Raw genomic sequence first — 26,456 nt, forward strand, 5'->3', positions numbered from 1 at the left:
GCAAAGGAATCAATTATATTGAAATACAGTTATCAAACTGTTTTGTTGAAAACAAGTTCATGGACCCCAGATTAAGAACTTGTGTTCTAATGAGTGTCCCTCTGATAGTTTTTCTTCCATCTCCAATCTATTATTTTCCCTCCTAACATGAATCAGTTTCTGAATGTGCAGCTAATGTACATATCACTCCTTGTATTCCAAAACTGTAGGTTGCTTCTTTATTACTGACTAAAATGAGGTATAGACTTCTTATCCTGGAATTCAAGACACTCCACACTCTGTCTCTGCTCTATCTTTCCAAGCATTTTTCTTACTTCTCTCTTCTCCCCTTATTATATACTCTATGTTCCAGTCAAACTGTATCCCTCTCTCTCTACACCTTGCGCACGCTAGTCTCACCTTGACCTCTCTTGTGTCCCTGACTTTGCTTAGCTCTGGAATGGCCTCTTCTCTTTCCTTCCCATTCCCCTCCCCTCTAAACCCCCATAAGACCTTTGCATTGAAATTCCTCCCTTCTTTCAATGTCAATTCAGGTGCCATCTCATCTGAGCCTTCTCTGCTAAGAGAGGTGGTAAGTTCCCTTTACTGTAGGTCTTTAAGCAGGGGTTAGATGAAAATTTGTCAAGCATATTGGAGAAAGGATTCTTTTGAGGATATGAGTTGGACTAGATGAAGAATCCTTAACTTGGGATCTGCACATTTGTTTTTTAATAATATTTAACTTTATTTCATTACAGTTGGTTTCCTTTGTAATTCTGTGTATTTAAAGTTTTATTCTAAGAAGGAATCCTTAGATTTCACCAGATTACCAAAGGGGTCCATGACACAAAAGGTAAAGAATCTGTAGACTAGCTGTCTGCCAAGTTCCCTTCCAATTCTGAAATTCTGTGATTTTGAGAAGAAACATGAAAATGCATGTTGTTCTGAAAACTCATATAGAACTAGAAGGGAAACAGCTCTGGGCTCTTTTCTCTCTGAATCTTTTTGTGCATGCTCGATTAATTGAATCACGTTGTGATTTGGCAATCTGGTTTTTAAAAAGACTTGCAGTGTTTTATAGTGTTTATGTTGTTTCAAACTACTTGGCTATAACTGCTATCTTCAGTTTTGCTTGTGCCCTGACAGGGACAATTCCATTTTTTTCAGGCTTGGGTAATTAGCATGTATTTAATTTGTAAAGGTTTGCGGCCATTTTCAGGGTAAACTACAAAAATAAAAGTACAGCCACTGTAAAGTAGTAATCATGGCCTGTGTTGGAATAGCTTGCAGGAAGTCATTAAATGTAGATATGTATGGCATCCCCAAACTTGAGGGCTCATTTGCGTATTTTAATCTTTGAGCCATGCTTTGTTTAAACCACACTTAACTGTAAATGAGACAAAACACCCATGTCCCAGTTGTGTCTAAAAATTGACTAAAAGACAAAAGAGCTCGTGTGAGGAATTTCTGTATTTGACTTAGTAGAATTCATTCTGAAGAATATTTCTGAGGGAAACTTGAATTAAGGGGATTTGGCTGGTTCAAGAGAAAGATGGAGACGAGAGCCATCAACTTCATTCCAACATAAGGATCTTGGTAATGAGCCTGATTCCTGTTAGGGTTTCCAGAGAGACTGGAATTTGAAAAGTGAGTATCGAAGGTAAAAGCTGAAGTTAAACAGGGTCTGTACTCAGTTAGGTAGAATACTAATTTAAAGGCTTCTCAGAGACTCCCTGGTTGTCAACAGTGAGAAGACCAAGAGACCTATTTCTGGGTGGAGTTGAGTACTACACATAAAAACTTTGCATCATCCTCTATACATTTCAGATTTGAGAAAAGCAGGCTGGGTGGGAAGGCTTATTCTATTTTTCTGGCCCTATAACCTGAAAAAAATTGGGTTGGTTTTGCCCAGCTCATAGTTAGCCCTGAAGGAAGCTTTTCACTCTCTGCTTTACCTACTAGATTAGGCAGCTAGGTTAAAATGGATAAGAGTGCCAGGCTCAAAGTCGGGAAGGCCTGAGCTCATATGCAACCTTTGGATGCTGACTAGGTGTATAACCTTCGGCAATTCACTTAACCACTGTTTGCCTTGGTTTCCTCATCTGTAAAATAAGGGCAATAGTATCACCTATCTCCTAGGGTTGTTGTAAGGATCAAATTAGATATTTGTAAAGCACTTAACATGGTACTTGGCACATAGTTGGTCTAAATATGTAACAAAGAGACTTTATTTTTCTATCTCCCTCACGTACTCCCTGCTTATTCTCCTCAGGGGAAAGAGATCAAATATCAGAGAAGTTTCCTCTTCAGAGAAGAAATGGATAAGCCTGCAAATCCCAGGGAAGCTTCTGTTATAACAACGATTCTACCTCCCAAGATTTAGAAAGAAACATTTGTTTATTGGATGAATTGGGTTTTTTCCCCTTACTTTCTAGGACAAAAAGCTGGTGGTTAACAACTTTAAACAATCAGTGCAATTAGATGCTATTTGAAATTAGGAGATAATTCCTTTTGATGCTGTCTTCTCAAAACCTTGCCCACACCGTTGTAATCCTTCAACTTCTCTTGGTCCTTGAAACCAGAAGTCAATCTATGTTTTCAAAATAAAGCCTAGGAAATTAATTCTCATTCCGATACCTTCATGATAGAACTTAGATGATGTTATTCCTAAACTTTCTTAGCACTGTGAATGTTTAGTTGCTTGGTTTTTGAATGCCTTGTTTCAAATTTGCCTTACCACAAATATTGCCAACATGAATGGTTAATAAATAAATTGGCGTGGTTTTTCAGGGTATGAATGAACTTGAATAATAATTACCGTTATTTATACTTACACCAAGAACCAGGAGTATTTCTGCAATTTATTAAAAGCCATGTAAAAATGTTAAAGATAATTAATAGCGTGAGTAACCATGATCAACAGAACAGATGGGAGAAAATGAAAATGAGACTCTGAAAGGGGTGTAAATCGTCAAATACAAAATTACAATTTTCTCTCTCTCCTCCCCTCACCACTCCAATATATGTGTTACTTTGTTGTCTCCCCAGCTTGGAATATAAACTCCTTGAGGGCAAGGGACTGTCTTACTCTCTTAATTGTATCCACAGTGCCTGGCACACAGTAAGCATTTAATAAATGCTTTTTTCATTTATATAAATAACAGTACAAGATAAATTGTAAAAGATACAAAGCACTTTATAAGACTCAAAAATTAAAAGACACCTTCCACAGGGGTGAGGAGATCAAGGAAAGCTTTTTGGAGGAGGTGGTATTTGAACTGGCTGTTGAAGGATAGGTAGAATTTTAACAGGTAGAGAATGGGCTGGGAGAAGGCATTTTGTATAATGTAGAAAATGGTATGAATAAATGCAAGGAAGAGAGAGAGCTTGGTGTAGGAGAATGAGTTCTGGTTTCTGAGTTAGGAGAGAGGGTCTTAATCCCTTCTCAGACACTAAATTGCACATGTTTGACCACAGGCAAGGCACTTCATTTCGGTGAGCCTCCATTTCCTCATGTATAAAATGGGGACAATATTACTGAATTCTCATTCTGTAAACTTAGATTATAGGGGCAACTTTTACCAGATTTTCCATCTGTAAATGTAAAAAAATGCAATTATTTTGTAATTAAACATGAAATCCATAGGTGCTAGATCCCCATGTTTCTATCTCACCTAAGCTTTGTTTCTATCTCACTGACTCAGTCCTACTATGGATAGGTGGTGGAGTTTTTACCTGTTTTGCTTCAGTTCTGGGTTGTTTGCCCCTCGTTAGGCAGCCTGGTGATCCCTATTCTCAGGAACTCACCTTAGCAGGGCCAGACTTGGTACAGATACCCAATATGCTTAACCCTCTGCAGCTCAGAACTCCCAAAGTCAAGAGATCTGCCAGCCTTCAGACTCTCTAGTAGCAAGGATTACAGAACAGTAACAACAGTCTTGGCTAGACCTTTGGTTTCATTGACATAGGAAAGTAGCAGATAAAGAAAATCTCTCCTAGTGCAGTGCTGCACCTTCTCTATAATTAATAGTCTTAGAGAGTCACCTAGAACATTGAGAGATGAAGTGATGCCAATGATACGATGCTGGGATGTATCAGAAGCAGGATTGGAATCCAGGTCTTCTTGACTTTCCAAGCCAGCTTTCTACACAATAAAACAACACTGCCTCTCATCCTTTAGCAAAAATTATTTTTATTTCCTAAGTTTCTCACAGCAGAGTTTTTTGTTATGCTGACTTTTTGACCTAATTATATGGCTAGTTCAAAGGAAAGCTGGGGGCTTTTTCTTTGTTTTTTTCCATGTAAACATGGCTTTCCATTGTAACTCTCTGGGTGCTGGGAAGCAAGCAAGTGTTTAGAGCCAGAAAATCTTTCAACAGATTCTACTTCCAGTTTAAGGAACAATTAGTTAAATTGGAGAAGCAGGAGGCATCCAGCTGAGCTTACTCTCCACAGTTTTTCTCTGTGGCCACAAGTAGAATATCACTAGGGAAAAAAAAAAGAAGTAACTTAATTTGGTTTTTGAGAGGCAACATTTATGTGTTGAAGAATGACATCAATAATTGTCACCAGATTTTGATGGAAGTTCAGTTCACATAGGAAGAGGGGATATCAATTCAGACTGTTATTTCCCTCTCAAAAAATTTTCTGTTCATCTAATTATAAAATTTTGAAAATGAGAAGCTTAAAACTATATGAACAATATGATAAATTGTGTCTTATAAATTTTGGTCATTTAAGGAAGAGTAAAATGATGTTACTCAATAGCTTCTGTAGTTCGTCTGTATTTACAGGTGCTTTTCCTCACAACAAGCCCATGAGGTTACTATCACTGGCTAGCTGCATGATCTTACGCAGGTTAACTCCCTGGGACTCAGTTTCCTCATCTGTAATATGGAAGTGGAGGGGGACTTAGAGGACTTCTCAGGTCCCTTTTAGCTCTCAATCTGTGATCCTGTGACAGTTGTGAATAGATAATCATAAGGAAAAGTGAATAGAGAGAGGAAAAAGCCAGAAGTGAAATCTGACTTATTTATTAGTAAAAGTATTTTAAATAACCCCCAAAACCTTTAAGAAACTGGGGGACAGTGAAGATTGTTGAGACTGGTAATGAAAAATGCTCTAATTCCCACTTCAAGTTTGGATGCAAATTTGCTTTACAGGGTGTTCCTGTAATCCTCCTGTTTCCTCATTTCCAATAGTAACAGAAAAGCTAACTTCCTGTTCTCATTGTACAAAGGAAAAAGGTCTAACTTCATGGAGTGAAGCATTTTCGTCTTCTCAGATGAAGTCATGATCAACCAGATCTAGGAAAGAAAGGGAAAATACTGTGGGAGAAGTTGGGATCCTTGCTTACATACATAGTTTTGTTTTTTTGACATTGTTGCTGTAGTCCCTAACACCCTCTGATTTGTATATTACTGTAACACATCCACAACTATCAAACTTTCATCATAGATGACGACAGGGGAGAACTGCTGGTAGTGCCCCGCCACTTCTTACATCCTCATTGGAATAAAGTGGTACATGGTAGCAGATATGGCTTACAGAAATGTCTTGTTCCTTCTCCAGATTTCCAAAATGCATAGAAGATCCAAAGGTCATGAGCCTTGCCAATCATTGCTCAGAAATAGTATGTTCAATTTAAATGATGATTTTTTAAAATCCTTACTTTGGGCTTAAATGATGAATACAGTTTTCGGTTCTTTTAAAACAATAATATTATGGTGAATGTTTTTAGTCATGAATTAATAGTATGTATATGCTAGAATCTGTCAGGAAAAAAAGTGTTTTTAGAAACAGTCAGCATTCTTATGGAGATAATTAGCTGATTGTACTTGATATTGGCGCTCTGACCTCAATGTCTTTAAAGACGGTACTGATACAAGATATTGAAAGCAAGAAAGACTATTTATAACCTATTGTGGGCACAGCTTCTAAAATGGTCTGGTTCAGAAATAACTAAGGCTTGATTTCATCATCTCATAAAATAAAGACCAAAGTATTCCTATTAAAAGGACAAACTGAAAAATAGAGCTAATGATTATCAGCACTACAGAGGAAAGATCCCTTGGAGGGATTCCAGTGACATAATCCCATGGTAGAATCTGAGAGTATGTCAACTTCAGTGCCATTATAATTGGTTCTAGCAGCACTGGATTTCACAGCCAAACAAAAATATCATGCACAGTGAGGGTAAATCTTCAGGTAGGCATAAGGAGGTAGGGAAAACAGAACAGGTGTAGCTCAACCCTGGTGCAGTAAAGTTACATGGAACATATTTTAATATTTTGACAGGACTTTGCTCAGTGATGAACGATCATTACCATCATTTCAGGTGGTCAACTTCTTCAACATTGTCAAGTACTTAGTATATAAGTGTTAGTATTAATAAATACCTAATGTGGCACTTGGGGTTTAAGCTCCCCTCCCCACTCCTCTTAGAATACTGTTTCTTTAAAAATTAATTTCTATTGGCTGTGAATGTGATTTATTCTCTTCTGGCCTATAAGTAGAATCATGGAATTTTTAAGCTAGAGGGCACCTTGGAGATTAGTTCATCTCCTTGATTTTACACATGAGGAAACTGAGGCCCAGAAAAGTGATTACACAATAGATACACAGTATTTACACAATGCAACCAGAGTCTTCTGGTTCTCAGATCAATGCTGGTTACATTCCATCATTCCAAACAGTGCCTTTATTTCATGCTTGTAAAATTTAAACCATCCCAGAAAATACATTTCAATGTTAACATTATTAATAATACTAACCTTTTGAAAAGATAAAAGGATTCATACTTTTTCACATATATAGCTGATGGTTTGTCTTTGGCTTAGAATATCTACAGTTCTGTGTATAGATTAAAAAATAAAGTCCTGCAATGCAGAGAGTTATTAATAGCTTATAGAGAGAGCACTTTCAGTAGTAAAGCCAGTGTGTCCTTCAGATGGCCTTGAATAGGAATATATTTCTCTTCTGCATATCATTGGCTTTAAGAGCAAATTAATTTCTTTGTCAGATCTTAGAATTCATGATACTTTGGTGTTACCTTATTTTTTAAATTAATTTTTAAAAATTAAATCAAATCTCATACTAGGAAAATTTAAGGTTTATTTCTAAATAAAGTATTTAAATGGTACTTGGCCTATAAACACTGTCTTACAAGAAGGTTGCTTTCCATCCTAAATTCTGAAAAAGTATCAATCCTAAAGAACTCAGAAAATAAAGATTTTTTTGAGGTGCTTATTATATTGTGAAATTGAAATATTCCACAATAACACAAAAGATAAATAATCAGTGTATCAAATACTAAATGGAGCTTTTGAGTCTGAAAATCTAAGGAATTTTTCTCAACATTTGCTATCCATTAATGTTGGGGGAACCCCATTATATCTGGTGTATGGGAAGTCTTGGATAAAGTTTATATGGGATGGGCAGGTATGGATGGGTTGGGATCTGCATTGCCAGAGGAAATACTCACATCAATGAAACCACAGATTTAGTTAAGAATCTTGACATTTTGAAGTCAGAAATGATGATCTAAGTTCAAAATAGGACACAAACAGGGCCATGTTGGTACTACTGTGTTTAATTTTGTAGATACTTTTAAAAAAAGTTTTACATGATAGAGATTCATGGTTTCAAGCATAATTCTTTTTTTCATTCTCTGTATATTGAAACATTTATATTCATTAAAATTTAAGTTCATAATGAAAAGAAGAAAATTTTTTAAAATATTTGTAAAAAATGATGCTCTAATCCATTATATAGAGTCATAGACAAAATGGAGCCTCAATTTCCTCATCTCTAAAATGAATAATGTAAAGTATCTCTAAGATCCATGGCCCATATTCTTATACTTCTCCTTGCCAAGCTGGAGAAGGAACCAAACCTCTTCCCCTAGCTAAACTATAGAGAGAAGGTGAAAAGAAAGAATTTAGGGAGTCTAGAGGAGAAGGGGAAGATTAAAGTCAATTCCTGCCGATAGGTTGTGGGTGGCAAATTGGTCCCTGAAATGGACCTGCCCAAAGAAGAACTGGGTTCAGATTCTATCTTAGACCCTAACTGTGATGCTGAGTGAATCATTTAATAACTTTGAGCCTTAGTTTTCTCATCTATAAAATAGGGATAATAATGTTCCTTTGATCCCTTGGGGACCTATGCCACCACTGGCCTGGATCCCTATTCCTTAACATCTGTCCTTCCTCTACTCCTTCAACACAGTGGTGGTACCCATCATGTGCTACTTTTCTTGAGATCATCATCTCATTCTATGATTCTACACTGTTCCTTAGAATATTTAGGTGATGTTTGCCACTAACCCTACGGAAACTTTCCTTGCTATCTCACTGCTGCTTTCCTTCTTGGAAGTTTCTATTAATTCATTCTGACCTCTGCTAAATTCTATTTAGATTAATAATATCAGAATTCACAACAGAATTCACCTGTGAAACCCAGAATAACTTCTAAGGAACTCAAAAAGGAATAGCTATAGTTAAGTATAGCCATAGGCATAATTATAGTTCACTTATTTTTGGAAATCTACCAAAATGAGGATGGGCTTATGTAAAACAAGAATGTTGCCCACGGGTCTTTGGAAAGGATACAGCTGATGTCATGTTGTGAGGTGGGTGCCATTATGTCCAAAGAGGGAATCTCCTGCTTCTGACATAGCCTGGCCAGGTGACCCTGGCCAACTTAACCTTCTAGTGCATTAGGGAAATTCTCAGGTTCTCAAACTAAGGTCCATGAACTTAAAAAAAAAATTTTTAATAACTATTTCACTGTAATTGGTTTCTTTTGTAATATATGACTTTATATCATATATTATAACATACTTTATAATAAAATTTTATTTTATGTATTAAAAAAAGATTATTCTAATAAGGAGTCCATGTGTTTTCATCAGATTGCCAGAGGGGTCCATGACACAAAAACAGTTAACCCCTGCTTTAATACTGAGTTGCAGAGAAAATGCCAACCTGCATAGATAGAGGGATTTTTCTCACCTGAGAGGTCATGAAATCATAGGTCCAATCCTTATTCCTAGAGTAGTATGACTGATATGTAGATACGGTTAGATTATAATATGCACGAGAGCAGACACTTCCTTATCTAAATATTCTGTCTTCTCCAGCCAATACAACAGTGATTGTACTAATTCTTGTTTTTCAACCATTTCAGTTGTAACTCCATTTGGGCCTTTCTTGACAAAGACACTGGGGTGGTTTGCCATTTCCTTCTCTAGATCACTTTACAGAAGAGGAAACTGAGGAAATCAGGGTTAAGTGACTTGCCCAGGGTCACACAGCTATTAATTGTCTGAGACCAGATTTGAACTCAAAAAGATGAGTTTTCCTGATTTCAAGCCCAACACTCTCTCCACTGTGTCATCTAGCTGCTCCTCTTTGTACTAATAGATGTTAATAAATGTCAAATTGAATTAAATTGCCCATAAGTTGTTGTTAGCTAGAATTCCCAGACTCTGGTTTCAAATCAGCAAGCTCTCCCAATCTACGTGCCACACTGGGTGCTATGGACCTGAGTTCTTCTAGTCCCCTTTGGGCTATGTGAGCATTCCAAGTCTGATGGCAGCAGAATGCATGGGGTAAGTGTAGGGTAGATCGCCAAACTATGTTGAGCTCGCTATGCTTCCTCAAATTGCTGCTCTCTTTCTGTGATTTCCTTTCACTTTCAGAGTTTTCCTTAGATCGCTAAAGTAAATGGGTAGTAGGAGGATTAGACCAGAGCAACATGGACAGATCTCTCAAGTCTTTCTCCCTTGAGATACTTGGCTTTATCATGGGAACGGAAGTTCTGGCAGCCAGTTTTAGGGGATTCAAATCAGTTTCATAGTCACTCCTTGAGCTTGTGCCTCATGTACTGGTGAGTCCATGACAGTGTGCCTTCAAGCTCTAGAGAAACACATGCCAGGGCTAAGAAATCATATAGAATTGTTAGAGAAGCCTTTATAAGACTATGCTACAAAGCCAATATTTTGTGTCTAGTCTATGCCAAACATTGTAGACAGTGTGGTCTCTGCCATCAGAGTCTACAATAAAAATAATGATAATAATAATTAATATTTATGAAATGCTTCAAATTATAAATTTAATTATAAATTAACATTTACGTAGTGCTTTGAAGATTTACGCTGTGCTTTCCTAGCAACAATGTGGTAAGGTAGTTGGTATAACTATTATAAATCCATTGTTTTGATGAGAAAACAGGTTCCTGGAAGTTAAATGACTTGCCAATAGTCATATTTAGAGATAGGAGTTGTCTCCCAACTTGAAGTCCAAAGTGCTCTTTCTACACTCCCAAAAGCTTTCTGGAGTTTGGGAAAGAAAGCTTATCCATGTGAAACAATTAGAGAATAATTACACGTTAAACTGTGTGGCATAGACTATAAATATAATTAGGAGTTCAGAGAAGGGAGGGAGCAGCGTAGGTTGGAGTAGTTGGAGAAAGGTTCATGAAAGAACATAGGACTTTTAAGTAGGATTTCAGCAAGAGAGAGAGAGAAGAAGATTGGGTAGTGTTCGTGTTGGACTAGTCTGAGCAAAGTTGGGGAGGGTCATGAGGTAACAAGGGCAATCCCAAAAGTATAAGACCTAAGCCTTTTGGTTCCACTGGCCTCTTAAAGTCAAACAAGCATTATCTTCTTTATTATAGGGCCATGTGAATCTGGACTTGGAGTCAGCAAAAAGTGGGTTTGCGTCCCACCTCAGACAGTGATGCTGAGCAAATAACTGAAACTCATTGAGCCACAGTTTCCTCATCTGTAAAAAAGGGGTAATAATAGGTCCTACCTCATAGGGTTGTTATGAGGGTCAAATGAGATAATATAGGTAAGGTGCTTTGCAAACTTTAAATCCTATGGAAATGATGTCTGCTGTTATGTCACTCACATAAAGACAGTCTTTGTTGTTATTCAGTCTTTTTTCAGATGCACGTGATTCTTCATTACCCAGTTTGGGGTTTTCTTGGCAAAGATACTGGAGTGATTTGCCATTTCCTTCTCTATATCTTCATGTACAGATGAGGAAACTGAGACAAATAGGGTTAAGTGACTTGGCCAGGGTCACACAGCTAGTGTCTGATGCTAGAGTTGAACTCAGTTCCTACTGATTCCAGGCTTGGCATTTTATCCTAGCTGCCCCAAAGACAGTCTACAAGAGGCCTATATGATTAGTGATTTCATTTTAGCTGTTGAAGTCAGAGAAAGGTGGGCCAGGAATCACTCATACTATGTTTGCCTTAATTGTCAGGTCAGTTTTCATCAAAACTACCTCTCCGATAGCCTAGTAATGTGTAACATTCACTATTGGTGGGTTGACAGATGCAGTAGTTTGTCAAAATATATTGCTAGCTTATAAATAATTTAGTCATTATGCTTTAATAAACATGGTTTACATAATTACCTAGTATGACATATTTACTTATTGTTTCATGAGTATTCATTTTAAAGACATTTACAGTCTTCAATGTTTAGAGTAAATATGTACCAACTATTTTTCACATTGATTTCTATGGAATAGTGTCATCAAAATAATACACGTTTGGACTTCTGAAACCCATTTAATTTAAATAACTCAGAATATTTTGTGTGTATAGAGTTAGCTATAAATATAGATATAGTTGCTAAAGAGAAGTAGTCACATTAATTGTAGAAATAGAAAATCAGAGAAAGAAAATATCCTATCCAGTAAGTCATCAGGCACTGGTCAAACATTTGGCCACTGCCACTACACAGTCATCAGAAGTGAATTTATTCTGGCCTTGCTGTAGGGTATCTTGGAAATACTGATTTTTTTTCTTTGTAAATGATTGCAAACATAAGAATTCTTTGAAATCCCTTGTAGACAAGAATTGATAACATTTTTATGAGAATTCAACTAATTTAACTTTACACCTTGAAAAAAACAAAGGAAATGTCTTACTGATAGAAATTGATGAATATATAATAAATATATTCTGGGTGGAATATATGGTGGTCTATATGATATATATGTGTATATATATGCATATATGTCTAGAAATCTCCAGAGACTCTTTTAAACAGAAACATGTAGTCCATGTGCCCATTTTAGCTTAAATAAATTAGCTGTAGAACTCAAGAAGATTCTTCTACTCTGTAAAAAAATTTCGCAACTCCGCACGTATTTTGTTTTATTTGCTCAGTGCTTAAATGAGAATTGTGTTTTTGAGCCAGGAAGGTAAAGCACTAGGAATGCTAGGCGAGTGTGGGTTGTATTTGATGTTCCTACGGCACAAAAGAGTAGAATTTGCAGGGTGTTGTTCAGTGAAGCATTTTCAAGTTACCCACAGTGGTGTCTATTGTCCGGTTTCTGAATTGAATGATGTCATGTTTCATTTAAGGCTCTTGGTGATGCTGGAGGCTGTGGTCCGCACGCTGTGGGGAGAGGGGTGCTGGGGCGGGAGGAGCGGGGGAAGGCAGCGAGGAAGTTGCAAATCAGGTTTCTGCGAAGCCTTTGTGTTTTAGGTTTTGATAGATAAAAGCTGACTCATGCAATATTTCCAGAGAAGGAGCTGCACGGACTAGTAAAGGCTTCTCATCTTACCTGAGCTGAGCGAGCCCTCAGTGAGGTAATCTGTATCAGCTGAAGGCAGGGGATGTGTTGGGCTTCAATGGGATACAGGTAAGTGGGGAACTGGTGCAGAGTACTCTGGAGATACTGAGAGGGACTGGTGCTTTCCCTCGTCATGGAGCGAGCTGGGACTGGGAGACATTCCACAGTGGTGAGAGACTGTCGCGGAGGGGGTTTCTTCTTCTGCACATTGCAGGGGGTGGGTGGTGGCGGAATAGGATGGGATATAGATGAGTTTCTCCCCCCCCCCCCCCCTCCGAGGGAGCGGAGAAGCTTTGTGCTTTAAACGCCGGCATGGTAGAAAGAGCTATTCAACGACTGGATTTAGTCTCTAGGAGGTAGATTCTCTTTTGCTTCTGGGGCTGAAGTCTCTTGTTTGACTTTGTTACCCTGAGTTCAACTGAAGTTGCTTCAGGGGTGAATCAGCGCTGTTAAGGAAGTCTCGTTAAACTACGGCTAAGTGTCTCAGTTGCCTTTCTTTGTGAACTGCCTGCTGGACAGGAGGTTCTTACATGGGTTTGGAATTTTAGCCTTGGTTGGGGATTAGCAGCAAGGTTCGGGCTACAGATTTAGCCTTTGCCACAGGCATCCGCTGTGAGACTTTGCTTTAAAGTCAGGTGGACCTTCTAATAGGCAATGACCAAAAAAGAACTGTGGCTGATTAGGGACACTTGTTAGGATGCGCCCAAGTGGGAAATCGGGGGCAGGCGCGTCTGGAAGACTAGAGTTAGGACTCAGTCCGAGGGTTTGATTCAGTATCATTTATATCATTAGTTGTGTTCTTACGGTCTGAATATAATTAAATCCAAATATTCAGGGTTTTTTATGCCCAGATATTTTTAAAATATGTTCCCATATTGTAAAATAAATAAATAAATGATTTAAACGCGGGTTGCTTTTTAAAAAGGTTTTCAGAAAAAAGGTTTTTAACTTTGTTGTTTTGGAAATTACTTGGCAGCTTGGTTAGTCTTCTACCCATGTTATATCACTGTTGTGTAGATTTCAGCTTAAGACCAATTTAAATTTTCACATCATTAAGCAGGTACTGTGCTGATTGCTCAGGGTCAAATGACAGAGGACAGAAATTATAGCGAGAGAGAGAGAGAGAGAGAGAGAGAGAGAGAGAGAGAGAGAGAGAGAGAGAGAGAGAGAGAGAGAGAGAGAGAGATGGATAGATAGATAGACAGACAGATAGATAGATAGGGCAGAATCTATTAAGCACTTACTTTCCAGGCATTGACCCAAGTGCCGGATACATTTTGATTTCTTATTATTCAGCCCGAATTTATAATTCATCTTTATGTCTTCGGCAAAGATGATGGCATTTTTTTTTTATCTTCAAGACCATGAATTAGCAGGAATTGAAAGTTGTTTCAATTCAGGCATCATTTATTAAGCGTTTACTATATACAGTGTATTATGTTAGGAGCTGGGAGTGCAAAGACCAAATGAAAAACATCCAGTGTCTTCTGGGAGCTTATAATCTGTTGGTTACAGAAGGAAATGCAAAATATGGGCATTAAGAGTAAACACCATGCAAGTAGAGATTGTTTTATTCCTTTTATTTGTATCCTCTGAGCCCAATATAGTGCCTGGAACATAATGGGCACTTAAGTGTTTGCTGTTAATTGATAAACAAATTCAATATAATTTGAGGAAGGGGCACAGACATAGTGTTTTTATTTTATTTTAATTTTAAGTAGGGCAAGTAGGACAGAGGGTGCCTTCATATAATCTTTTAAAACTAATTGGAGGAAGAAGTGTAGAGAGAAACCCCCTGAAGGCTGCAACATGGAGAGGAGTGCTGGGTTGGAAGGAGAAGGGGAGAGCACCAGCTATGGGCTTCCCATTGTACTCACTTTTTCTTACAGACTCCATTGTTTATTCAAGAAATGCAATGACTTTCACCACCCTCTAAACTGCAGTTCTCTCACTTTGGTATCTTTCTCCCTACCGTAGTTAAAACTCTGGAAGGTGGGGAGTATTAACAAGTAGGCAGATCAGGTAAGTTTTCCTGGAGGATGCAGCATCAGAGATGAGACTTAGAAATGGAGGGGGAGGGGATGATAGAGGACATTCCAAGCATAATGTAATTGTTATTTTTGCAGTAACTGGGAACATTGGTAGTAAATCCAGATGTGCATTTTCCTGTTTGTTGCTAAATTATTCACACAAAGAAGTTAAGAATTGAAAGACATGGTTCGCATGCAACCCCCTTATTGTGTAGGTGACACTGTTGGGTTCTAGATAGTTTTATCTTCCATAAAATGAAAGTTTAGTCTAGCTGACCTCTGACATCCCTTCAAGCTCCAGATCCAATGAATGAAATTATGACGGGTTCTTGATGACTTCAGGTGTTTTTTGATTCCCTTCTCCTAGCATAGGCATGTTTCTTAAAACTTTCTTCTAACCAATATAACAGTCTATTATCTATCCACAGATAGTTTTTGATTCCTCCTTTAACATAATTCCCTTTGGACTGGAATAGTCAGCACTTCTGACCACTTTACTAGAAAAGGGATATCTTCTTTGTTAGAATTCCTTTTAAGTGTTTCTTGCCTTCCTTATATCCATTGCCATCCACTCCTTTCCACTTATCTATGTAGTAGCTTAACTGATGCCACTATGGAAGCAAGAGTTTTGTCAGCTGGACTATAATAGTAGAGAGTGAAAAGCCAGAAGGGAATGATATTGTGAAGTAATAATACTCCACATCTGAATGGTGCTTTCTCGTCTTCACATTTCTCACACATATAGTATCTTACCTGAGCTTTAGAATAACCCTATGAGGGAAGCAGAGTGTTACTACCATTTTACAGATGAGAAAATCAAGGCTTGGATAAGTTATAACTTGTTCAAAAACTCTTAGTAAGTGGCCGAACCTGGCTTTGAACCTTCTTCTACTACATAAAGATGACTTGTAGAGTAAACTCTTCCAAGTTGGAATAGTAGGAGCTTAGAAATATATGGAATTATTGGTCCAGCCCTCTTATTAGTATAGTAATCCTGTTATTTCAATAAACCAAGGCCTGGAAGTTCATATTGTTTTGTGGCTTTCACTTAGTGTGGACTTACTGTCCCAAATAGGGTCTTTCATTAGTCTGTTGCGTCTAGGGTTGAAAGGTACCCTCAGAATAGCAATATCACCTCTATGCTATGCAAATAATTGGTGAGTTCACTATCTCACAAAAATCTTGTGTGTATAATAGGTACTTAATAGTTGTTCCTTGAATTAATGCATGACTACATGAATGGTTTTCATGGTTTTTAACCTCTTTATGTGATTTGTCACTTTTCTGTGCTAAAGGCATTTGTTTTAATATCAGATCTTTTTCTTGGTCTTACAAGAAATTCTCATTTGCATGTTGCATTTTTCCCTTCTCTTTTCCAGGGATACAAGTGTCATGAGACATGTAGTGTTAAACTGTCAATGAACAGGCATTTTTTAAAATACCTACTCATGTTGTAGGCACTGTACAGTGTTCTAAGGATGCAAAGAAAAATGAAACAGCCCCTCTCCACAAGGGTAATAAATTCTAGCAAGGGGGACAACATGTACACATATGAACATACACATGATACATGCAAAGAGAGGCAGTAATGGAATGGAAGCCAAGAAGATGTGGACTCATGTCCTAACCTCTCCCACATATTGGTTGTGTGACTTTAGGCAGGTTAATTAACTTCTTGGTGTGTAGACAGCTCTCCAGGATTAGGTTTTAGAGAAAGTGCAGACCTACAGTGATAGAAGGAGTTTCCTATATCTTGGAAATCACAAGTCCAATTACTATCTCATCACAATACAGAGAAAACACAAAGTAATTCTCAGGGTGGGCACTAGCAGCAGGGGTAAGGAATCAGGGGGGAAATCAGGAGAGGGCTCCTGGAGTGGCATTTTAACTGATCCTTGAACAAAACTAGTTTCTTAGAGGAAGAGGTGAGTAGAGAGTGAATGAGTGACAGAGATGGAATTGGAATGATGTATGTGATAAACAGTAAGATGGAGCTCATCCCACGATCTCTGTTGTTTCCTATTCCTGTGCTACCAAGAGTAGGTGTCTCACAATGAGAACGACAATGAAAAGGGCTCAGAAAAAGAACCCCCCTATTGGAAGGCCACCTTCATGCAAACTCAGGGAAGGTAGGCTCCTCTCTTTGTAAAGCAAAGAATCAGTTTTGTGAAAGGAAATGCAAAGAAATTCCAATTTTAGGAATAAAAGAAATTTTAGAGATGATGTCTTAAAATACATGCAAAAAACAAGCACAACTTCATGGAGATTGATTGTTTTCTCTTGCTACAAAAGACAACACAGAAGACATTCATCACATTAGAATAGCATCTTAAGTTAAAATTCAATCAAAGACATGTTCTAGGTATTCTTGCCTCCTCTTCTCATTCTCCTCTGAGAACTTGTGCAGTTTCTTTGGCTATTTCTTCTTGTTCCTCCTGCCCCCTAAATTGGGCATCTCCCAAGTTTCTAGTCCTAGTCCTCTTCCCTTGTCCTACTTCCTAAACTCTCTTGATGACCTCATCCAGTCCCATGACTTCAGATATCACTTGAATATGAATGACTCTCAGATCTTATATCTCCCCAGAACTCCAATACATCATTTCCAATAGCAAGCAAGGAAAACATCCAAACTTGGATGGGCTGCTAAGCTTTAATGCATCTAAAACCAAACTCATTGTCTTCACTGCCAAACCTTTTCCCCCTCCCCTGCCCTTTATTTCAGTTACCCAAATTCAAAACCTTAGATGCATCTTTAATTTTTACTTTTCCATCACCACCTTTATACACTCAGTGGCCATGTTCTATCAACTTGTCCTCTACTATCATAGCCCTAACATTTGTTCTCTCCTCCTTTTCATTAAAAAAAAATCCCCTGTACCCAACATAGCATTTAGTACATGTCTGTTGAATGTTGATGAAACATGAAAAAGAACTTGCAAAATTATGAAATTACAGAGAAAGATTTAACCTTAGAGCTCTTCCTCAGTTTCCTTACTTTTCTTTTGGGTCTTAGTTACTTTGAAATTAAAGCAACTTGCCCAGAATCATACATCCAATTTGTACTAGCCCTAAGGGAGAATTGATCCCTTATTTTCCAATTCCTAGTCCAATGTATTTTTAAATAAAATTTTATTGTAATAATAAATTATTATTTTCCATCACCTAAATTTCCCTCATATACATCCCTTTCACAGATAGTGATCCCTTTTAACAAACAATTTTTTTATAGAAAAAGAAGAGAAAAAAATCAGTAAAACTGGTAAATTCACCCCCCCAAAAAAATCTGCATATGCAGTGTTCCACACTTGTGAATCTCCCACCTTTACAGAAGGATGGAGTTGGGGGAGAAGGGATCGTCTCATACTCTTTGGAACAAGTTTTTTTTTTAATTTTACACTATTCATTATCAAAGATTTTTGTGGTGGTTTTTCTTTCCATTTCCATTGTTGTTGTTACTGTATACTGTGTGCTTTCAGTTACATCTCCCTGGCCGTCTTTTTATCATGAGTCAAAAGGAAGACACATAAGTGATGATCAACTTTGATAGACTTACCTCTTCTTAGCAATAAAATCATCTTAGATCATTGCAAAAGACTCGTGATAGAAAATGCTATCCACATCCAGAGAAAGAACTGTGGAGTCTGAATACAGATTGAAGTAGACTATTTTGACACTTTTTTTTTCTTTCTTGTGGGTTTTCCCTTTTACTCTGATTCTTCTTTCATAATATAACTACTGTGGAAATATATTTAATATGATTGTGTATATATAACCTGTCTTGTGGAGAAGGGAGGAAGGGAGAAAAATATTTGGAACTCAAAATCTTATAAAAGTGATGTTGAAAACCACCTTTACATGTAATTGGAAAAATAAAATGCCATTAAATGGGGGAGGGTGGGGGTGGATTTTTTTTTAAAAAGACACATAGCCCTTTCTATATTCTTCTCCTTACTGTAAATAAAGCAACAGACCTATAGGGTCCCTTGTGAAGTTGTTACAGTTTATTTTGTGATGTGTCAGGCAGTTCCCAAAGTATAGAGGGTGAAAGAGGCTGCAGAAGAAATCTAGACCACCTATGCTCTCAGCCTTATGGTTGGGGGAGAGTGAATCACCCATAGGATAATGCAGCCATCTACTTTACCTCAAAACAAACTCCTTTCGCCCAGGGCGGAGGAGAATTTTTCATCCACTGTAATTATCTGTCTGAGAATATGACTTAAGAATAACTGTGGAAAATCAGTGGTGCAGATAACCAGCCCCTAATAGCACAAACATATATCTATGCAAGTTCATCACAAAATATAATAAACTAAATGGAAAAGCAACTTTGAGATGCTCCAAGTCCCCACATCACTGCTAGTATTTGAGCTGAGCAAAGCATTTAGGCAACTTCTAACCTTAGATTAATGTGCTAATTTTATAATGTAGCAGAAGGTACTTAGATGAGAATTCTAGTGGGTAGCAAACAACTTTAGAATAGATAAGAGAGTGAAAATCTGAACTAGATTTGAGAAAAGTGAGAATGAGATTTGGACATTTTCCATTGAAGTATTTTTCCTTATGTGTGAAAACAAGTAATTACGATCTTCTATGTGTTGAACCAACATTAAAAAAAATGCTGTTCTTCATTAGCATTTATAGGTCTAATTTTCTGCCTATTCTCATCCTTTTTAGGGCCAGAGTTAAACAATTTCCATTAGGGCTGAGCAGAATTTAGCTTGGTTCATAATACTTTGAAAAGTCACGAGGATCTTAAAGATCCCAAGTATCCAAAAGAATTCAGCTTTAGAACATGACCTCATGGCTAAGATGAAACAATGCTATAGTTTCAGTGGCCCTGATATTTGGGGACTTGGGAAATTATCTTCCAAAGAATCCACTTGATTATTTTTCAGTTGGTGGTAAGATTCGGTGCTTCATTGTCCTGAATTTTATATCTCAATTTTTTCTGTCCTTAAAAATACTTTGTTGATTCTTAGGAAAGTGTTGTTACCCCTACTAGAGGTGACTAGGTGGTACAGTGGATAGAGCACTGAACCTGGAGTCAGGAAGACCTAAGCTCAAATGTGGCCTCAGCTTGTTAGTAGCTCTCTTCCTTACCTTTGGCAAGTCAGGGAGCCATCTCCAGTTGTCCTGATCTATATCTTGCCACTGGACCCAGAGGGCTCCAGAGGAGAGAATAAGGCTAGTGAGCTGACATAGCCCTCCCTCACTTAAATTTAATTCACTTACAAGTCATGGCATTATCTTCTTGATGTCATGGTCCTCTTCCAGAATGAAGACGAACCACAAGCAACCTTTCTCAAGTCTCTGAACTTCTTTTTGCCTTAGTTTCTTTGTCTGTGATGTGGAGATCATAGCAGCACCTCCCTCCCAGAGTTATTGTGAGGATCAAATGAGATCATTAGGCTTAGCACAGTGCCTAACCCAGAGTAGGTGCTTAATAAATGCTTATTGCTTTCCTACTGGTCCTAATTATCTCCTTCAAATGTCTCCTGTTTTTCCCCTCTTCTTTCCCACCACCTAGCTGTGGCTAGCTATTTAGCTAGTGATGTTGGAGAGCAAGTAATGTAAAAAAGATTTGGGGTCAGATTTCTTTATCTGCTGTATTTGTTGCTTTCTACTAGACTAATGATAAATAATTGAGGCTAATTGAATTCCATGTGCCATTTTTCATGCTAAGAGAGCTGATTATTTCATATTATTATCATCCTCTCATTTTAAAGATGAGGAAAACAGAGGCCCAGTGAAATTAAATTACCTACATAAGATTTCATTTATAGAGGTGATGCTTAAATCTGTAAAATGAAGGAACTGACTCCTTGACCTTTGAGGAACCCTTCAGTGTTAAATTGATGATAACCTGGTTTAGCTAGAACATCTGTACCAGTCCTTTTAGCCCTTATTAAGTTTAGCAAGTACTATCTTCTACAGACCTAGCTAGACCAAATGATAAATCCTAACCTGCCCCAAAGTATACCTCAAACCAATCTTCAGTTCCATCTCACTGGAATCTATCCTAGTAAATGGACATAGCTTTAGTCCAAGTTCCCTGAAGCCATGTTGAGCCCCACTTCCTTTCCTGTGATAGAATCTAAATCCCAGAATAGGGTGAGATAGTAGTAATGGAAAAGACAAATCGAATGACAATCTCACTTGATTTTTTTCTCCATTTTGGACTTCCTATGACTTCCATTTGAAAAAAAAAATAGCCTAATGTATTTCCCTACAAGTGCATTCAAGTGCACTGCTATATTTTTGGATTTATGCCATAATCATGCCATAACAGACTTTTAAGGGCAAGCACATTTAACTATGATAACTAATCCATGTTTTATAGACCATAAAACTGTTATAAAGCAAGCAGAAAGAAGATTGCAAAAGCTTTAAAAAGTGCTACAGACATACCATGTGGCTAGAATTATTTGTAAAATACTGTATTACCTTCCAAGTATTTATTATTCCTTCTTCTGAAATGGAATATCACTTGTTTTCTTCATTTTATGTTGATAACTTCAACAGTGCTTATGGTGTGAACATTACTGGGCATTACTGTTTTCACAAGAGATGAGGTATTACGCTAGATTTTTTAAAAATGGGGGCTATACAGAGACTTCAGTCAACATTGTTTGAGCTCTAAGTATGTAAGCATCACCTAAAAAGGAGTCCTTTATGATATAGTTGAAATCACCTTTGGGTTGTTAAGTTAGTAGAAAAATGTCTTTGTTTTACTTGAATTGGACGCCTTTCAATTTGAACTGCTAGCCAAACCCTTGAGTTTTCAATGAGGATGTAAACAATTTTCTTGCCTCACCAAAACCACGGATGTAAATTGGAGTAAGAAATAGACTACAACACATTTTTATGTAAATCATGATTTTTATTACAAGATTTTTCATCTTCTCTAAACTGGAATGTCTTTATTAAGACCTGTTCAATAGGGGAAAAAAGATGAGATACTAAAGACAATGTTTTGTGTGTCATGAAAAATGAAGGATATTTTACCATAGTAATCTTTGGTGGATAGCTTAAACTCCAGAAGAGTTTGAGAGAGAGAGACAGAGACAAAGACAGAGAAAGAGAGAGAGAGAGAACTCAATTTGTCAAATGACCATTTTGGCTCATAATTGATATGTACAAGAGTGTCTAAATGTTCTCTTCTAAATATGATTAGTCTTGATGCTTTAAAAAGTTTTTTTTTAATTATTCCAATTTCAGTTATAAATTCTAATCCAATTATTCATTTCAACTATTCTATTCACATTAACCATGTGACTTAATTCTATTAAGTCTTTTAACAACCATGAGTAGGGACTAGAGTGTTTTGGTCAAATATTCTAGTTATCCAATAGTGAACATATTTATCATACAAAGAATGCATATTCTAAGAATTAGAATGCAACAAAAAAACACAAGAATAAATTTTGTTCAGTGTCGTTTTCTTCTTTGACGAGTAGTTACTTCAGAATATCGCAGGTTAATTGTCACTTCACACATCCTTCAGAAACATTAGTGTCTATTCTACGTAACATGTTGTGCTAGGGGAAATAGAAGATTTAGATGTCATCCCTGTCCACATAAAGTTTACAGTTTAGTAAGGGAATAGGATACAAGTGGTTAAATATAAGGTCCATTATATGATAATTGCATTAGGCAGTTGCCAGAATAGATGTCTCATGAAGTCTGAAAAACAAGGTGGTTGTTGATGGAAGGAATTGAAGAAAGTTTCATGAAAGTGAAGCAGGGGACTTTGTTATATCTTTGTGTAACCGTTTCCTGGCACAATACCTATCATATGACTGAAACTAAAATGTCACATAATTAAAAGAATGAATGAATCACTGTACTTCTGATAAATTGAAATGTTTACTTTAACTCTGAAACATACAGAACAGTTTATAACACATAGAATCATAGATTTAGAGTTAGAAAGGGACCCAGTCTTTAAAAAAAAAAAAAAGGATAAAAAAATCAGAGATTTCTTTCACTATTTAATTATAGCTAGACCCAATCATGATTGGAAAGCCCGATAAAAGCAAGATAATCGCCTATGTAACTCCTTAGCATGCAACCCCCCAACCACTTTTAAAGTACCTACTTTAAATGTGCTATATTTAATATGCTATATGCTATAGCATATGCTAGGTATGGGAGGTGAAATAATTACAAATGAAATAGTGCCTGCCCTCAAGGAACTTAGATTCAGTTAGGAGGATTGGGAAAGGGCATGGTACACAAATAAATCAATATAAAATATAAGCAAAGTAATCTCAGACAGGAAAGTCATTAATAATTGGGGTTATCGGGAAAAGCCCTATGTGGGAGAGGAGGAGTCTAAGAAGTCAGGAGAGAGAGGGTATTCCAAGAATGGGGATGTACAAGAAGACAGTACCAGGAGATGGAATGGAATGTCCAGGGAATGTCAGGTCTGAATCCCAGAATATTAACAAGAAGCCAAAGTAGGTGCTGGGTCCAACATTGGAGAGCTTGTATTTACAATGGAAGCCCTAAGCCTTCCAGCTCAGATAAAATGTGCACTTCTTTCTATTATTGTGGTTTGCAGTTGTCTTCTCCCCCTGACACAAGGAATTTGAGTATGTTTAGTTTTCCAAATCATCTCCTAAGACTCTGAATAGTACAAACTTTATTCTTAGCAGTTTTATATTTGTTATTTGTTTGTTCACGTTTAGATGAGAACCAGTTGCCTCTTCAGGCTTCTCCAGTTGTGAGAGAGGTTGCTGTTTTCAAGGAAGATCTTCACCAACAGAAAAGACATTTCTCCTACCGTGGACCAAAGACCATGGAACTGTCAGACAGTGACCGGCCTGTGAGTTTTAGCTCCACATCCTCTTCTGCCTCTTCCAGGGACAGCCACTGTTCTTTTGGCAGCAGGTTGACCTTGACTTCCAATGGTCATTTGAGCTTGTGTAATAACCAGGACAAAGAAACGGGTGCCATAAAGCTTGAGTTGATGCCAACCAGGAGATTCTCCAACAGTGAAATTCGGAGGAATCCCCCAGAGGAGAAACAGAACATGGAAGAAAATGGTGAAAAGTGGCAGGGAGTGCTGAGGACGACCGAAGCAAAAGGAGGAAGCAAAAATGGCACCCTCTCCCTGGTTGCAGAATCTACCACAAGTCCTAAACTTCTCTATGTGGATAGAGTAGTCCAAGAAATTCTGGAGACTGAGAGGACCTATGTACAAGATTTAAAAAGCATTGTGAAGGTAAGGGAATTTTTTAAAGATGAAAAAAATGTAAACAAAAACTAAAGTTATTCTTGTCCTAGAGAATGACTTGAACTGCCTCCTCTCTAAAAAGGTAAGAATCCCTGTTGACTACTCACTTGGTTTGTATGAATGTTGGTATTAGCCTTGTCTTACTTATAAGATATCCTAAACTTATGTTTAGCATAACCCCAATATCATTACCTTTTGGTTTCCTGTTTTAATCATAAACAGTGATGCTTCCAATAATACAAGCCTGTGCTTACAAAAATATTTTGCATTCATAAAATTTTTCATCAAAGGATCTCAAAATGCCAAACAGCACAAGAAGACAAAAAGGTCAAGGCCTTACTTTGTCAACACTCAGAAAAATTGACCTAAAGTCTCCTGACTTCTGGGTTGTTATAATCTCTACTGCCTGGGTCGTGCCATCTTTGGGTCTTTGTTGATCCAGAAGTCACTGAGGGCAAGGAGAAACAGCTTGGGCTACTTCTTGGGTATGCTTTTGCTGTCCACTTTTTAAGCTAAAGGAGTTGATTTGTGTGAATAATTGAACAGTGGGTAAATTTAGGTAAGATTATGCACTTGTTAAATCCTTAATCCAGAAAATTTATCACTTTTTTGAGTTTGACAATAAATTGAACTTTTAAAAATTTGATTTAGTATTTTATTTTTCCCTAATTACATATAAAAACAATTTTTGCCATTCATTTTTATAGTTCTTTTTATTTTATTTTTAATTTATAGAATAAGATAAGCATTTTCATGACCTATTTCAATAAAAAGATGATTGTCAATGAAACTTTCAATCTATTATGCACAACTTGCTATTCCTTTCAAAAATACAACAAAATTATCATGTGAATTGTTTTCTTTTTTTTTTCTTCCCTCCCTATCCCTTCCCTCTATCCCTAGAGATAGCTACTGTTAGGCATAAATGTATGTATATGGTGTGTATATGTATACACACACATATATGTGTATGTAAATATCTATATATGTGTAAAATTATTCTATACATATTCTATTTATCAGTTCTTTCTCTGGATGAAGATAGAGTTTTTCTTCATATATCCTTTATAGTGAATTTGGATAATAAATTGAATTTTAGCTAACAATGACAGGGTTGGTGCTGAGGCTGGGCTAATTGCTCATCCAACTACTGACTTTGTGGTTTCCTTTTAATCCCAACTAAAATCCCACCTTCTATAGGAAACCTTCCCCAACCCCTCTTAATTCCAGCACCTCCGTTAATTATCTCCTATTTATTCTGTATTTAGCTTGCTTTATATTTGTTTGCATGTCTTCTTTCCCCCTTAGATTGTAAGCTCCCGAGGACAGGGACCATCTTTTGCCTCTTTCTGGGTTTTTGGTTTGTTTGATTGTTTACATTTAGATGAATACAAGTTGCCTCTTCAGGCTTCTCCAGTTGTGAGAGGTTGCTGTTTCCAAGGCAGATTTTTCACCAAGAGAAAAGGCATTTCTCCTATGTGCCTGGCACATAATAGATGCTTGATAAATGTGTATAGATTGATATGATAAACACATGACTAAGAAGTTTTAGTCTTAGCTTTCATCCTGTACAGCCATATTACCTTTGCTGGCAGACAACATTTACCTAAGTTCTGTTATATTTTAGACTCTCAGTCAAGTATAATTCAGAGTGGAATAATTACTTGCTAATGAGCACTCCATCTACTAGAAAACTGTATGCACTTAGTTTTAGACAAATTCTAAAGGGCGATTGTCTGCTAGTTGAATTCCAAAAGTGATAGAACCAGACTTGGCATGCTAAAAATAGTTATGACATAAATCTTCCAGTAGAAATAGAAAATCCAGTTGATGCTCTACAGAAACAATGTTGTACCAAAAGTAGAGTAAATGAAGCCAATCTTGAAATTTCAGCAATGGTGTTTGAAAAAAAAAATACCTGTGGAACTGCCAACAATTTTACAAGGTCTTACATATTAAAAAAAAAAAACAACCCACTTACAGTTCTGAAGGCATTCTTTACTTCTAAGTGGTTTTTAAAAAACCTCTCCACCTCATAACGTTCTTCATATTGGGAGACAAAATGCGTTGACTGGAAAATTATAACATATATTCTGGTTTTGTTGAAATAAGTTGATAAACTTTGGATGGAAAGAAGCAGTCAATGAATCTCTGACAGACCGATTTTACTAAAGGAGTTCTATCTCAAGTGGTTCCAGAGCTATAACTAGGGCAGAGCGAGTGGAGCTTACTCCAAGGATGATACATTTAGAGTACAGTAATAACCCTTGCAATTTTTCAGCAGCATAGAAATAACACTACTTAGTGCCTAGTAATCATGGATAATTAGCTAAGCTAGGAAGCTAGCAGATGGTAGACTGGAGGTGCCCATTACAGGGCACTTCTCCCCAGTGTCTTCCTTGTTCTGATGCCCCAGATTTTCCTACTTTACTCATCTTCGTCTGTACTTACCTCCATTGCAGATCCCTGCTTATGACTGAGTGGTATTAAACAGTCCACATATTCTTGCCTTGTTTCTTGATCCGGATGCTCATTACCATCTTCTACCCAGATGTGCTAGCTAATACTATTTTCAGCTTAACAATAATCATCATTTGTTTTATCTGAATAGCT

At 37.2% G+C, this 26,456-nt stretch overlaps 1 protein-coding gene across 4 annotated transcripts in view; it reads left to right on the top strand.

Moving 5' to 3' along the window:
• PLEKHG1 (pleckstrin homology and RhoGEF domain containing G1) overlaps nt 1–26,456 on the top strand; it is a 286,940-nt gene that overhangs the window by 165,786 nt on the left and 94,698 nt on the right. For 3 of the 4 annotated variants that reach the window (XM_072643694.1, XM_072643693.1, XM_072643696.1), the window contains one exon: nt 23,296–23,831. In XM_072643694.1, coding sequence (XP_072499795.1) covers nt 23,406–23,831 — 426 coding nt within the window. In that variant the 5' untranslated portion in view covers nt 23,296–23,405. Of the gene's footprint in view, nt 1–12,524; nt 12,645–23,295; nt 23,832–26,456 lie in introns of those variants that run through there. The other variant, XM_072643695.1, reaches the window with a different exon arrangement.

The sequence above is a fragment of the Notamacropus eugenii genome, chromosome 2 (assembly GCF_028372415.1).
Source record: "Notamacropus eugenii isolate mMacEug1 chromosome 2, mMacEug1.pri_v2, whole genome shotgun sequence".
Lineage (NCBI taxonomy): Eukaryota > Metazoa > Chordata > Mammalia > Diprotodontia > Macropodidae > Notamacropus > Notamacropus eugenii.